Raw genomic sequence first — 14,703 nt, forward strand, 5'->3', positions numbered from 1 at the left:
CAACCTAGTGCATTCACTTTGTAAAAGGCTAACCAGGAATTTAGGAAAATTGAGAAAGTGGCCTGAGGTCACATAATTAGCTGCAGGGTCTCAAATCCTGTCTCCTAAACCAGGAAGAGCCCACTGCTCTACCTTTTTCTGGTTTCAAGATATCAAGAGAGTAGTAGCCACAGAGCACGACTGCCAGTGTCTGCTAATGCCACTCTATTACAACAGTGTCGATATCTACTGTGGTTTTCTACTCCACTTCTCTGCTGAGGACACAAGGAAGTATGACCAGGAAGGGACGGAGGTCTTCTAGGCACCTGCCTTCCTGACTCTTCCCTGGCCTTACCTGGCAAAACGTGAGCAACAAGAAGGTCAGGTAGTCCTGAACGTATGAACCCACAGTCATCCTTTCTTAGGCCTCTTTGAACCCAGGCCACACCAGACTACAACACTCCAGGACTATAGAGACAAGTACATAGAGCTTCTCAGTTGTGGAAATGCTTCTTCCTCGTGGCTGATGGGAATCCTTCCCTGTGGAGCAGCTCAGTGAGCGCCACGCTCCTGGCCTCTCAGTGCCTTTACTGACTCTGCCCTAAGTGAGGTGTGCTGACTTATTTCAGAAGAATAAACTGGGAATACTCATCTCCAATCCTGCCTTACCCTTCTGGGGGAGAACCTGAGTATTCAGGACTGTTGTAGCTGGGAGGTAAGGATTCAGTATTAGAAAGCCCTAAACCACATTCTCCGAAACAAGCTCCTGTTGAAAGTGATATTTTGTCTCCATCTGCCATATTCTTTGTCTCAATTCTCACATGATTCAAAATGTGGGCAAGGAAAAGGGGTGATATTTATTAGCACCACACCAGCTATATTCTAGACACCTGTAAGTCGAAAACACAGACTCCATTTTCCCATAGAAACAACGGTCTGTTTAGGTGACTTAGTCGCAGAATCATCTAAAAAGAGCTAAGTTTACCCACAATTACCTGGTCACCAGAGAACTACACTTCAGCAGGGACCTCATCAATGATCTATTGGCTATGGAGAGGGACAGGACGGGCCCATTAATTTAAATTATATCCGACTATTCAGACATAGGGTAAGCAGAAGAGAGCTGTGTCAAAGCCATTTAGGATTGCAACATGGTGGTATCATCATAAGGCCCGAAGGCTTTGGAGAATCATTAGAAACCTAAAATCTATATCGAGATTAAACAACTAGACCGGCAGAATTTTTTGTCTACAGAATCAAATGTTGAAAGAAATGTCAACTGCCTTCAACTGCTTCTCACTAATTCTAGTCCCTTGATACACAGTCTTCTCAGATTGACTAATACTGATTACCAATATCATGCTTGGATAATAAATGAAACTGATCAGTTATTTTCCTCTCTAATTCAGTAAACCATTCCCAGAGAAATGGCTTGTGGGAAAGCAATATTCCCAACTCAAGTGTTTAACTGGCGACAGCTTGACAAAACCATTTCCAATCCTGGCATTCATATCTACTGAAATTAACTTTTCACTTAATGGATACTTTACAGGAATGAAGTTCAGGTGGCTGTTCAATTGATATCAGATGTTTGAGGCACTTCTGTACATCTGTCAGGCACATCTAAGAAGCAGTGAACAAGATGGTGGTGGTCTCTATTCTCCTGGACCTTACAGGAGCCAAGGGGTGGGCAGAAAACAAAATAATTTCAGAGAGTGATACATGCTATGAAGAAAATAAAACATAACTGCATGGTGACTGGTGGGGTAGAAGGTACTCCTTTATATAGGATGGTAAGCAGAATCTTCTCATGGGAGCTGATGTCTGAACTCAGACCTGATATTAAGAAAGAGGTTGCCATTCAAACATCGGAGAAGAACATTGAAGGCAGAGGGGACAATGAGTACAACTTTGGTGTTTGAGGAGCACTGTCATTTTGGAGGAGATTGGAAGGAGGTAATGTCAGAGAGGCACACTGTGGCCCGATCCTGCAGGGAGTGCGTATCTTATTCTAAGTGCAAAACCAGGAAGCCTTGGGGACATTTAAGCAGGAGAATGACAGGAGGGTTCTTCTTGGTGGCCTCGTCTAAAAGAGACACTTGACTATCCAAGCCCAGTTCATTTCCTCCATGGCCTCAATATGTATGAAATGGCTTTGTCTCTTTGTTGTTTTGGTTGTCTATTGCCCATGAGAGCCGTCTCATGCCACATCTCCCATGAGATCTTCCCTGCCACGTTCACTCCTCCGTCCCCAGCACCCAGAACACCTGGCATATAGCAGGTGCTCAGGAAATGTTTATGGATTAAAGGAAAGAATGGACGAATGTCATCCAGTTTGTTGAAGGTTCAGGGAGCAGGGAATGCAAGTAAATAAGATATCGTTCTGGGTCTTCAGACTCACCATGCATTTGGATAATTTCTTTTCCAGAAGTTGATTGTCATAATCAAATTATCCACAGAGAGAAAATAAAGTTAGTAAAGAAGTATGGGATAAAGTGGATAACTAATAAGAACCTGCTGTATAAAAAAATAAATAAAATAAAATTCAAAAAAAAAAGAAGTATGGGGAAAATACTAAACTTTTCACTCGTTTTAAAGACATGCTACTAACTAGAACAAAAATGAAATGACATTTTACATCTGTTAAAAGTGTTCACATTGATAATGTTCAGTTCTGGTGAGGGTGCAGATAATTTAACATGCTTGCAAATGCTACACCCCCCCCCGCCCCGCCTCCAAAAGGCAATTCAGCAACAAGTATTAAGAGCCATAAAAATGTTCTTACCTTTTGACTGAGAAATTCACTTAGGACTGTATCCTAAGGAAATGTTTTCAGTTCAAGGGAAAAGTATATGTATAAATACATTTGCTGCACTATTATGTATATTATAAAAAGTTTAAAACAACTTACAATATTCAAGAACAGAGGAATAAATGTGGTGACTATCCTTGAAACACATGACAGCATTGCACAAGGGAAGCTTAGATACAGCAATAAGGAAGAGTGCTTCTTCTACTGTGACAGTGTGTGAAAAACGTAGGGTTCTCTCTCCTACACTGACTGTTGGTGGGAATGTAAATTGGTGCAGCCACTATGGAGAACAGTATGGAGGTTCCTTAAAACACCAGAAATAGAGTTGCCATATGATCCAACAAATCCCACTCCTGGGCATATGTCTGGAGAAAACTCTAATTCGAAAATATACATGCATCCCAATGTTCATAGCAGCACTATTTACAATAGCCAAGACATGGAAGCAACCTAAATGTCCATCAACAGACAAATGGATAAAGAAGAAGTGGTACATATCTACAGCGGAATATAACTCAGCCATAAAAATGAATGAAATAATGCCATTTGCAGCAACTTAAATGGACCTAGAGATTATAATCCTAAGTGAAGTAAGTCAGACAGAGAGAGACAAATACCAGATGATATCATTTACATGTGGAATCTAAAATGTGATACATATGACCTGATTTACAAAACAGAAACAGACTCACAGACATAGAGAACAAACTTATGGTTACCAAAGGGGAAAGGGGGAGGAGAAGGGATAAATTAGGAGCTTGGGATTAGCAGATACAAACTACTATATATAAAATAGATAAACAGCAATGTCCTACTGTATAGCACAGGGAACTATAGTCAATATCCTGTGATAAAACGTAATGGAAAAGAATATATATGTATAACTGAATCACTTTGCTGTATACCAGAAATTAACACAACATTGTAAATCAACTACACTTCATATACTTTAATAAAAAAATTTTCTTTAACGGCAAGGTTTTCATTATATATCTAATTATGTGAAAAATATACCTCTATAAAGATAGGCCCTAGAGAGAAACATGGACCAATTAACATGATTGACTTGTTGGGAGGCAGTATCATGGTCGAGCTCTCTTCCTGAGATTTTCTCTTCTCACACACAGGTGATGTCAAGGGCTCAGAGGAAGGTTCCAATGCCGGCACGTGGGCATTCCATCCCTGGAGCTGCGTTTCAAACACCTTAGCCTTCGAAAGGGCGAGGCATTGGCTTTTGGAGGTGTGGCTTATAAAACTTGACAATCACTTATCTACTCACTTCACTGAGTTTAGTCAGTTCTCAAAAAAATTAATTTTCTCATCATGGAGAGAGTCAACTTTTGTGGACTCCTTAATTCCATTTGAATATCGGTCTTTAGAAAATTCAACTCCGGGAGAAGTCATATGGAGGGGCATCCCCAAGGAAGTAGTGTGGCTTCTCACCTACTTCCTCCTCTGCTCGCCGATTTTGGGGAGGTTTTATGAAGGCCAGAAAGCTCTCTCCTGGCCACACACTGCAATTCAGCTTTCCTCCCAGAGGAAGTGAGTGTTTCTAGAAATTACAGCACTGCTCTCAGGGATGCCAGCCTTGGGCCTGGGCTTGTTGCTCTTTGAGAGGAAAATGGTCAGAACGAACGGGAGTAGGTTTGCACCTGTTTGGAGTTGCAGTTGTTTCCGGTTTGCACCTGTCGGCCTTCCCTAGCCAGTTCTTCCTAAAGTGAGATGCGAGGCAATGAGGGCTGTGCCTTTTGGAGTATGTGCCCTGGACCAGCAGCACCAGCATGGCCCGAGCACTTTTTAGAAATGCACATTCCCTGGTGGCGCAGTGGTTAAGAATCCGCCTGCCAATGCAGGGGACACGGGTTTGAGCCCTGGTCCAGGAAGATCCCACATGCTATAGAGCAACAAAGCCGGCAAGCCACAACCACTGAGCCTGCATGCTGCAGCTACTGAAGCCCGCGCGCCTAGAGCCGGTGCACTGCAACAAGAGAAGCCACCGCAATGAGAAGCCCACGCACCGCAATGAAGAGTAGCTCCCGCTCACTGCAACTAGAGAAAGCTGGCGCGCAGCAATGAAGACCCAACGCAGCAAGAAAGAAAGAAAGTGAGGAGGGAGGGAGGGAGGGAGGGAGGGAGAAAGAAATGCACATTTCAAGTCCTAGCCCAGACTTACTGAATCAGTGATCTGTGTTTTAACAAGACTCCAGGAAGTGCTGATGCACGCTCAGGTGTGAGAGCCACTGCGCTCATAGCACACAGACGATTTTAAGTGGTCTATGGACACAGCATTCGAGAACACTGGTTCACTTAGAAGGGGAAGTTAATTGCAATTTCAAACTTATTTCAGTCATTCTGATTGTAAAATCTCATTTACTGCTAATATATCTTCAACTGTTCTCTTTCTTGCATTATTTCCCATTACAAGGAAGAGAACTGCTCAAAGAGCCTTTGGCAATCACAGATACCCACCTAGAATCCAATCACACTTCACCTTTATTGTATTTATTTTATCGTGACTTTCTATTTATGGAAAATGAAACTAGTGTTTTATTTGAGGTGATGATGTAAAGTTTATTTTAAAAGTAAATTCATTTAGGTCTTGAAAAAATGTCGATATCAAGAAAACAAATTATGGAAGAAAAGAGTAGAGACGATATATGGTTTGTCAAGAATCCTGTATGGAAAACATGATGTTAGGACACATCATTGGGTGGGTGTTGCGGAGGAGGGCTTTTAAAAGCATGGGGGTGGGGGAAGCAGACAGGTAAATAGAAATAAGTAAAAGGAAATATGAAATATCAACAACATGACAAATGTCACATGAAAGTAGTAAAAGAGAAAATTGAACCAAGCCTGCGTTGGAGCTGAACTCCGAGTTATTTTCTGATAACTGACTTATTCTCAGATAAGCACCTGTTCCGGGGAAGTTACCCCCCGCCGCCAGCTTACTGTCAGTCTGGGGAGAGTGTAATGACGTTTAACTTGACGTTCAAGGCTGCAACTCGACCTGCAACTTTCCCAATGATCTGTAACCAGAAATTCTTTTTGGTCGCTGTTGTTCTTCATCACCTATAAAATGTCTCTTCCAAGAAGGAATCTTTTTTTTTTTTTTTTTTTTTTTTTTTTTTTTTGCGGTACACGGGCCTCTCACTTTTGTGGCCTCTCCCGTTGCGGAGCACAGGCTCCAGACGCACAGGCTCAGCGGCCATGGCTCACGGGCCCAGCTGCTCCGCGGCATGTGGAATCTTCCCGGACCGGGGCACGAACCCGTGTCCCCTGCATTGGCAGGCGGACTCTCAACCACTGCGCCACCAGGGAAGCCCAAGAAGGAATCTTTGATCTGGCTATCTCAGGAACTGTTTTCTTTATGACAAATTTGAAATAAAACTTGGGCATGCATTCATAAGCAATCTCCTGAGAGGCTGCATAGCATCAGGAATCAGTTAGATATTCTGATTATGGGCCTATCTTACTGAGAAGATGAAAAGAATGACAATGCTTGCTGAAGACAATGGTGTGTGGGAAACACGCCTCATACACAGCCTTTGGGGGAAGGGACATTTGGCGATATGCATCACAGGCCTCTAACAATGGACCCACCACTCGACCCAGCAATTCCACTCTAGGAATTTATCCTAAGGGAACAGTCAGACCTGTGCTCAAAAACATCTATACAAGGATGTATTATTCTTCATAGGAAAAAATTTAAACTATGAAAATGTCCAAAAGCTAGAGCTTGGTCAAGACAAATTTATTGAGTTCATGAGAGGAATATTACATAGTCACTATGACAAAGGAAATTTTCAGCAATACTGTATTTACTAAGTATAAATAAACTACAAAACAATAGATACAGTGAGGTACTATGCTTGGGTTCCACCAGCCAGTGTCAAGTCTAGGTGTTTTCCTTCATTCACCGAACACTTTAGAGCATCTACAACTGCCAGATGTTGTTCCAGGCTCTGCGGATAGAGCAATGACTTGAAATGAGCATTTCTGCGATAACTGTGAAAGTGCTATGCAGGGCACACGCAAGGTGGGCTGGGAGCTATTCCCGTAATGGGAAGATCTCACCTTGAAACCCTCTCTGTACAGTGCACCTGATAAGCACAACACCCAGCAGAGGCCAGCGCACACAGGCACGCAATAAACAGCCCCCGATTGGCAGGATTCCTTTGCAGGCAAATATCTCAGTCTCTGCTCCACTCTGGGCGGCAGCCGCCATAAAGGGAAGGACCAGAAACCACCCTTCCCTCTGACCTCCTGCAGTGAGGGGAGGTCTGTCTCCTCAGGGAGACTCCCCCTTCCTTTCTGGAAATTCTCTCCCACCGGCCCTGGTCCCTCTCCCCAGAAGACTCCTTGGTGTCTCTGGAAATCACAAGGTTGGGGAGTGGGTGGTGGGAGGTAGGGCTGGGCAGTAGTGTCTACAGAACTTCTCTCTAGAAGCCATCTTGTCCTGGCTCCTGCTGAGTCAAGATGCCTTGTAATAATCTGCCCTGTAACTATTTGTAGTCCCTTGAAAAATATTTCCTCCTCTCCCAATAATGCTCATTCAGAGGGTAGTATAAATGTGTGGGTTTGTGAACTGAAAACTAATTACCAACGGGGCACAATCTCTGGGAATCTTTTCTCCTCTGAGAAAAAGTTACGTTCTAGTGCAAATACCCTGAAGCTCTTGCAGGGCTGGGCCCCCAGGGTGTTGTTCCCACACGGACCCAGTGTGGAGTGGTGGGAAGAGTAGTTTTCCCCAATACATCATCCCAGAGAATTGAAAGTGAGCTGGATATCACTTTATCATCACTAAGATGGCTATAAGCAAAAGACAGATAATTGCCAAGTATGGGTGAGGATGTGGGGAATTGGAATCCTCATACACTTCTGGTAGGGATGCAAAATGGTACAGCTACTCTAGACAAAAGTCTGGTAATTCCTCAAAAAGTGAGAGTTCCCATTTCACCCAGCAATTCCACTTCCAGATATGTTCCTAAGAGAAGTGAAAAAACTTGTCCACACAAAAATTTGTACATGAAAGTTCATTATTCACAATAGCCAAAAGATAGAAAGAACCCAATGTCTATCAACGGATGCATGGATTAACAGAATGTGGTATATTTCATACAGTGGAACATTATTCCACCATAAAAAGGAATAAAGTACAATGTGGATAAAGCTTGAAAATAATAGGCTAAGTGAAACAAACCAGTCACAAAGACCACATATCGTATAATTCCATTTATATTAAATGTCCAGAATAAGCAAATCTGTAGATACAGAAAGTGGATCAGTTGTTGCCTAGGACTAGGGGGAAGTGGGAGGATGAGGGGATGATGGCTAAGAAGTATGGGTTTCTTTCTGGGATGATGGAAATATTCTAAAATTGGCTGTGATGATGCATTGAATTTAAATCAGTGAACTGTATGGTATGTGAATTACATCTCAATAAAGCTGCCACCAAAAAATAAAAAATTTAAAATGTAATCTGGGATGGATTAGATGGAAATCTCTCCAGCAATTTTACAGAGGACTGTCTTAAAGGAAACTTTTATTCACCAGAGGCCTCCCTCTGCCTACAGATAGCTTTTTGTAATGACCACATCTCTGCATAGTTCAGAAGAGCTATAGAAATATAGTTATTAATAACAACTTACACTTTAAAAGCACCTACCATGTGCCACCATTCTACACTCTTCACTTCACACTTATTAACTCAGAATCATAAAGAAGATTTACTATTATAATACATATATTATGGCTAGGAATCTGAAGCACAGGTAGAACTGTGACTTAGATCTGGGTCAGCAAGCTTGTTCAATAAAAGGCTAGACAGGGGCTTCCCTGGTGGCGCAGTGGTTGAGAATCTGCCTGCTAATGCAGGGGACTTGGGTTCGAGCCCTGGCCTGGGAAGATCCCACATGCCGCGGAGCAACTAGGCCCGTGAGTCACAACTACTGAGTCTGCGCGCCTGGAGCCTGTGCTCTGCAGCAAGAGAGGCCGCGATAGTGAGAGGCCCGCGCACCGCGATGAAGAGTGGCCCCCGCTTGCCGCGGCTGGAGAAAGCCCTCGCACAGAAACGAAGACCCAACACAGCAAAAATAAATGAATAAACTCCTACCCCCAATATCTTCTTTAAAAAAAAAAACAGGCTAGATAGGAAGATCTTTCTTCTCATTTTAAATTTTGACTGCAGGGGAAGTATAGAAAGTAGCTTGACATTACTTGTGAATTATACAACATTATTAAATTGTTGTTAAAATGACTTAACCATAGTATAAAATTTGCATGTAGTGCTGTTTTACCTTGTAATTGTAAGTTGAATTCATTAAGAAGCATTACCAAGTCTTTAGCAAAAGCTACCTTCAAAAGCCATTGCAGGCAACCAGGACTATCCGTTAGCCCAGCGGGGCCCGCGGCGCACTTGCGCAAAATGCGAACCGGAAAGGAAGGTTCTTCCCCCGGACGTTTTGGCGTCACAGTGTCAGGCAGAACTTCGGGGAACTGGAGCCTCCCGTAGGGATGGAGAAAAGAGCGAGCTGCCCCAGGGTAAACATGGAGTAGACAGAGTTGGATTTCATCAAGATTAGTGGCTTTGCAAGATGATGATTCATGGTGATGGCTTGCAGGGTCATAAACAAAAGAAGGCACGTGGGACTTCAACAGCTTTCATCGTTTGCAGAAACAGGAAGAACTTTCCTAGGCCCAGTAAAATCATCCAAATTTATTATAGATGAAGAGTGTCATGAAAGTGTGTTAATCAGTTCAACAGTAAGGCTTCTTGAAAGTTTGGATTTAACCAGTGCAGTGGGACAACTTCTCAGAGAAGCAGTTCAAGCACAAAATAACACATACAGAACTGGAACCAGTACTCTTTTGTTTCTTGTTGGTGCATGGAGCAGTGCTGCTGAAGAATGTCTTCATTTGGGTGTCCCCATTTCATTAATAGTGTCTGTAATGTCAGAAGGCTTGAATTCATGCATTGAAGAGGTAGTTTCCCTTCAAGTACCTGTCCACAATGTATTTGACCGTATGGTTAACACAAAGACATTTTCTGGACCTGAAACATTTAGTGTCGGCGTATGCCCTTTTCTCCACATCCCTTCAGGTACTGGTTTGATACAGAAAGAGCGTGATCTCAAAGATGTTGCCTCTCAGTCACTGGCCATTTACAGTCTTTCTGGGAGACCTGTTAAATCACCTCAACTCTTTAGGTCTCAGGATAAGGTTGAAGCAGATGAAAACACATCACAAACTCCTCAAACTCTGAAAAACAGTCTGCTTGCAGACACCCGCTGCAGAAAGTCAGTACTAACCCACAGTAGACATTTTAGTAGGACAGGTAATAATCAATGGATAAGCAAACCAGACGGAGTTCTAGAACAACTTAGTGCAGCTACTCCCAAGACTTACAGATGTGATGATTTGGTGGAGTTGGAGGCGGGTTTGAGTCACGGAGGTCACAGCAGCATGAAGTTAGTAGACGAAGCAGTACGGCTACAATATCAGAACGCAGGTATGCAACAAGGCAGCTGTACAGTGCCATTTCTTTTTGACATTTCAAGAATCTTCACTTGCTGCTTACCGGGCTTCCCTGAAACTTTTTCTTGTGTCTGTCCAGGATATATCACTGTTGTATCAATATCTAGTGCTGCTCTGATCAAGGAATTGCAGAATCAGCCTATTCGGGTTGTTCTTGTTGAAGGTGATCTCACAGAGAATTATCGCCACCTGGGATTTAATAAGTCTGCAAGTATTAAAACAGTATCAGAAAGCTTGAAGTTTCAACAAGATGGCTCAGAAGAACTGTGGACAGATCATGTGTTACAGGTATTAATCAAGTTCAATGTGAACCTTGTCCTGGCACAAGGAAATGTGTCTGAACGCTTAATTGAAAAATGCACAGACAGCAAGAGGTTGGTAATTGGATCAATGAATGGCAATGTAATGCAGGCTTTTGCAGAGGCTTCAGGAGCAGTGCAGGTGACCTACATTACACAAGTGAACGAGAACTGCGTGGGCAGTGGGGCCTGTGTGACCACCTGGAGAAGCATTCCCTTTGATGCTGCAGTTGAGATCAACAGAATGGCAATCATGTTAAAAACAGAAGGAATTAATTTGGTTACAGTAGTGCTGACTAGTCCAGTCACTGCCCAGGTGCAAACCAAAGAAGATACCTTCTGGACGTGTGCCTATCGTCTGTATCATGCTCTAAAAGAGCAAAAGGTCTTCCTTGGGGGTGGCGCAGTTGAATTTTTGTGTCTTAGCCATCTTCAGATTCTTGCGGAGCAGTCTGTGAATAAAGGAAACCAAGGCTGTTCAGGATGGCTTCATAATACTTCCTCTTGGCTGGCCTCATCTGTGCCACAGTACAGACCGACTGTGCTTAAACTCCTGGCAAATGGATGGCGCAGATACCTTTCAACTCTCCTGTATAACACTGCCAGTTACTCATCAGAATTTGAAGCCGGCACATTCATTCAACATCATCTACAAAATGCTACAGACTCTGGCTCTCCTTCATCTTACGTCTTGAATGAATATAGTAAACTAAATAGTGGGATTTTAAATTCAGACATTTCAGATAAACTGGAACAGATTCCAAGAGTTTATGACGTTGTTACACCAAAGACTGAGGCATGGCGCCGAGCTTTGGATTTAGTACTGTTAGTTCTTCAGACAGACAGTGAAATTATCACTGGACTTGAACAAACGCAGATAAATTCGCAGGAATCAGAGGGCTTTTTATTTTTGTAGTGTTATTGGCTAAGTCTTTGGAAAATAATCTTTGGTAATATGTCGTGATAATAATAAATTTTCTAGTAGCCAAAAAGAAAAGAAAAAAAAAAAAAAGCCATTGCAGGCAAATATCTCAGTCTCTGCTCCACTCTGCTCACTACTGCTCAGCCATGAAACTGCTTTATAGTAGGATAAGTCAGGCTGTTAGCTTCTATATTAGACTAAGATTCACAGAACCAGTGATGGTTAAGTCCACTGACAGTGAATGACATTCATCGTTAACAGTACCGGCTCTACAACACAGGGTATATTCAAATATTCTCCACAGAATTCTTACTCATAAATACTATAATGAATAACCATAGGCTTTAAATGTCTAACATTTTCAGGAGCTTTGTAAGTGAATCCAACTATAGCTTTTTCTGCTCCACACATATTTCTACCACCTTCAGCTGTAACATATCTTAGCAGATTCTACTTCAATTTATACTGAAAATAGTGTTCTCACAATTTCTTTGCAAATATTTTTTTTACAAAATAGCTTTATTGAGATTTAATTCACATATCATATATTTACCCATTTAAAGTAGATAATTTCATTTTGAAAATATTATTTCTTATAGTTGTTCCACAGAAGCTCTTCATAGAGGCTAATTATTCAGTCACTTCAAACTTGTCACTGGCTCCTTAAATAAACCACAACTGAGTAGTATTGGTAACATCTCTCACCTATCAAGAGCCAAGGAAAACCACTCAAAATTATTTGCCTTGTTTATTAATTGACCATTGACACTGTTCCCAATGTTCTCAACTCTTTGAGCAACTCTTCTTGCTGAAACAGTCTTAAATAAATTTCTTTTGTCTGGACACATTTCTTTGGCTGCTGCAATCAAAAACAATTTAATTAACTCATCCCTAATTGGTTTTCCTTGCTTGGCTAACAAATGAGCCACTTGAAAACTTGCTTTCACTGCAGCCTCATTTTCATTATTTAATTTTATGAGGAAATTTTGCTGCAATGAGATAATTCATTTAAAATTTTCTATTTTTCCTGATGGCTGCTCTCCTGTGATACATCCTTAGTCTGGTAACTTAACATAATCTATTAGTTTAGCCCACCAATCGTGTTGTTGCATAATAAGCAATGCTTTGCCATCGAATTTGATGACAAAATAATCCATACTCCATACTCCAAAATAATGCATACTGGGATTTAAAAGCATGGCACTTGAAGTCCACTTTTCTCTTCTTTTTTGACATGATGGTTATGCACTGGTGATTTAAAAAAGAAAATGTTGAAGCATTGGCATTTCCTCAGGGACTAGAGATGGAACACAAAACTCATTTCCCATTGCTAATACAAAGTCTGCTATTAGGTATGGTCAAGATGGTGGAGTAGGAAAACCCTGGGCTCACCTCCTCCCAGGGACACACCAAAATTACAAATAGTTACAAAGCAACTATCGATGAGAACAACCTGACGACAAGCAGAAATAATTTTCCACAACTAAAGATATAAAGAAGGAACCACAATGAGATGGGTAGGAGGGGCAGGGAGGCAATATACTCAAGACTCACACCCTAGAGAGACAGCCCACAAACAGGAGGATAATCACAATTGCAGAGGTTCTTCCCAAGCAGCAAGGGGTCTGAGCCCCACACTGGGTTACCCAGCCTAGGGGTCTGGCATGGGAAGACGAGTCCTCAGAATGTCTGCCTTTGAAGGCCAGCAGGGCTTATGTTCGGGAGAGCTGGAGGGCTGTAGGAAACAGAAACTCCACTCTTAGAGAGCTCGCACAAAATCTCAGATGCTCCAAGTCTAAGCACAGAGGCAATAAATTAAAATGAGCCTGGGTCAGACAAACCTGTTGATCTTAGAGCACCTCCCCAAGAGGCAGGAAGCAAAGGGGAAATGCCCTGGGGACATAGATGCTGGCAGAAGCCATTTTGGGGAACTCCTTCTACCATGAGGACACCGGTGCTAGCAAGTGCAATATTGGAGTCCTCTCCCTAGCATATCAGCACCACAGGTTTACCTACCCACCAGTGGACTGACAACAGCCCCAGAACCTGGCCCTGCCCATCAGTGGGCCAGGACCAGCCCTGGGGCTCCCTGGATCCTGCAGCCAGTTGCTCCAGGAATCAGTCCCACTCACCAGCAGGCCAGCAGCCACTGCATGAGGCAAGGCCTGGCAGAACCAGGCTGAGGGCCAGGCTTGCCTTCCATGTGCCCATGGCAGTTCGCCCCTCTACAACAAAAGGGCTCAGGCAGTCTACATATGGGGCACCCCTAGAGCATATAACTCTGGTGACCAGAGGGAAGTGTGCTGCTGGGCCCCACAGGATGTCTCCTACATAAGGTCACTTCTCAATCTTGGAGAAGTGACCTACCTAATACATACAAATAAACACAGAGAGTTAGGCAAAATGGGGAGACAGAGGAATATGTTACAAATGAAGAAACAAGACAAAACCTCAGTAAAAGAACTAAGTGAAGAGGAGATATGCAATCTACCTGATAAAGAGTTCAAGCTACAGATCATAAAGATGCTCAATGAACTCGGGAGAAGAATGGATGAACACAATGAGATTTCAACAAAGAGTTAGAAGATACAAAGAAGAAACAAACAGAGCTGAAGAATATAATAACTGAAATAAAAAACACACTGGAAGGAATCAATGGTAGATTAGATGGTACAGAGGAACAGATCAGTGGAAGACAAAGTAGTGGATATCACACACACACAAAAAGAATTTTAAAAAAATGAGGAACACTTAAGAGCTCTCTGGGACAACATAAAGCATACTAACATTTGCACTGTAGAGGTCCCATAAGGAGAAGAGAGAGAGAAAGTGGTAGAGAACTTACTTTAAGAAACAGTAACTGAAAACTTCCCTAACCTGGGAAAGGAAAAAAAATTCAGGTCCAAGAAGCACAGACAGTTCCAAAGAAGAGGAACCCAAAAAGGTCCACACCAAAACATACTGTAATTAAAATGGCAAAAATTAAAGAGAGAATCTTAAAAGCAGCAAGAGAAAAGCAACTAGTTATGTATAAAGGAACTCCCATAAGACTATAAGCTGACTTTTCAGCATAATCTTTGCAGGCCAGAAGGAAGTGGCACAATATATCTAAAGTGATGAAAGGAAAAAAACCTATAACCAAGAACATTCTACCTGGC

At 42.4% G+C, this 14,703-nt stretch overlaps 3 protein-coding genes across 7 annotated transcripts in view; 1 reads left to right on the top strand and 2 right to left on the bottom strand.

Moving 5' to 3' along the window:
• The window catches only part of LOC132424764 (mucin-13-like), a 176,908-nt gene that overhangs the window by 41,239 nt on the left and 120,966 nt on the right, over positions 1–14,703 (bottom strand). The gene's annotated exons all lie outside the window — the stretch shown is intronic.
• LOC132424761 (integrin beta-5-like) overlaps positions 3,414–14,703 on the bottom strand; it is a 91,650-nt gene continuing 80,360 nt past the window's right edge. Inside the window, exon 8 of one of the 5 annotated variants that reach the window (XM_060010802.1) lies at positions 3,414–6,753. In XM_060010802.1, the coding sequence (XP_059866785.1) occupies positions 6,655–6,753 (99 nt within the window). In that variant the 3' untranslated portion in view covers positions 3,414–6,654. The other 4 variants (XM_060010804.1, XM_060010801.1, XM_060010800.1 and 1 more) reach the window with 4 other exon arrangements.
• Positions 9,013–11,626, top strand: LOC132424760 (chaperonin-containing T-complex member BBS12-like). Its single transcript, XM_060010798.1, has one exon. The coding sequence runs from the start codon at positions 9,395–9,397 to the stop codon at positions 11,537–11,539; it is 2,145 nt and encodes a 714-aa protein (XP_059866781.1). The 5' UTR covers positions 9,013–9,394; the 3' UTR covers positions 11,540–11,626.

Source organism: Delphinus delphis, chromosome 4 (genome assembly GCF_949987515.2).
Source record: "Delphinus delphis chromosome 4, mDelDel1.2, whole genome shotgun sequence".
Taxonomy (NCBI): domain Eukaryota; kingdom Metazoa; phylum Chordata; class Mammalia; order Artiodactyla; family Delphinidae; genus Delphinus; species Delphinus delphis.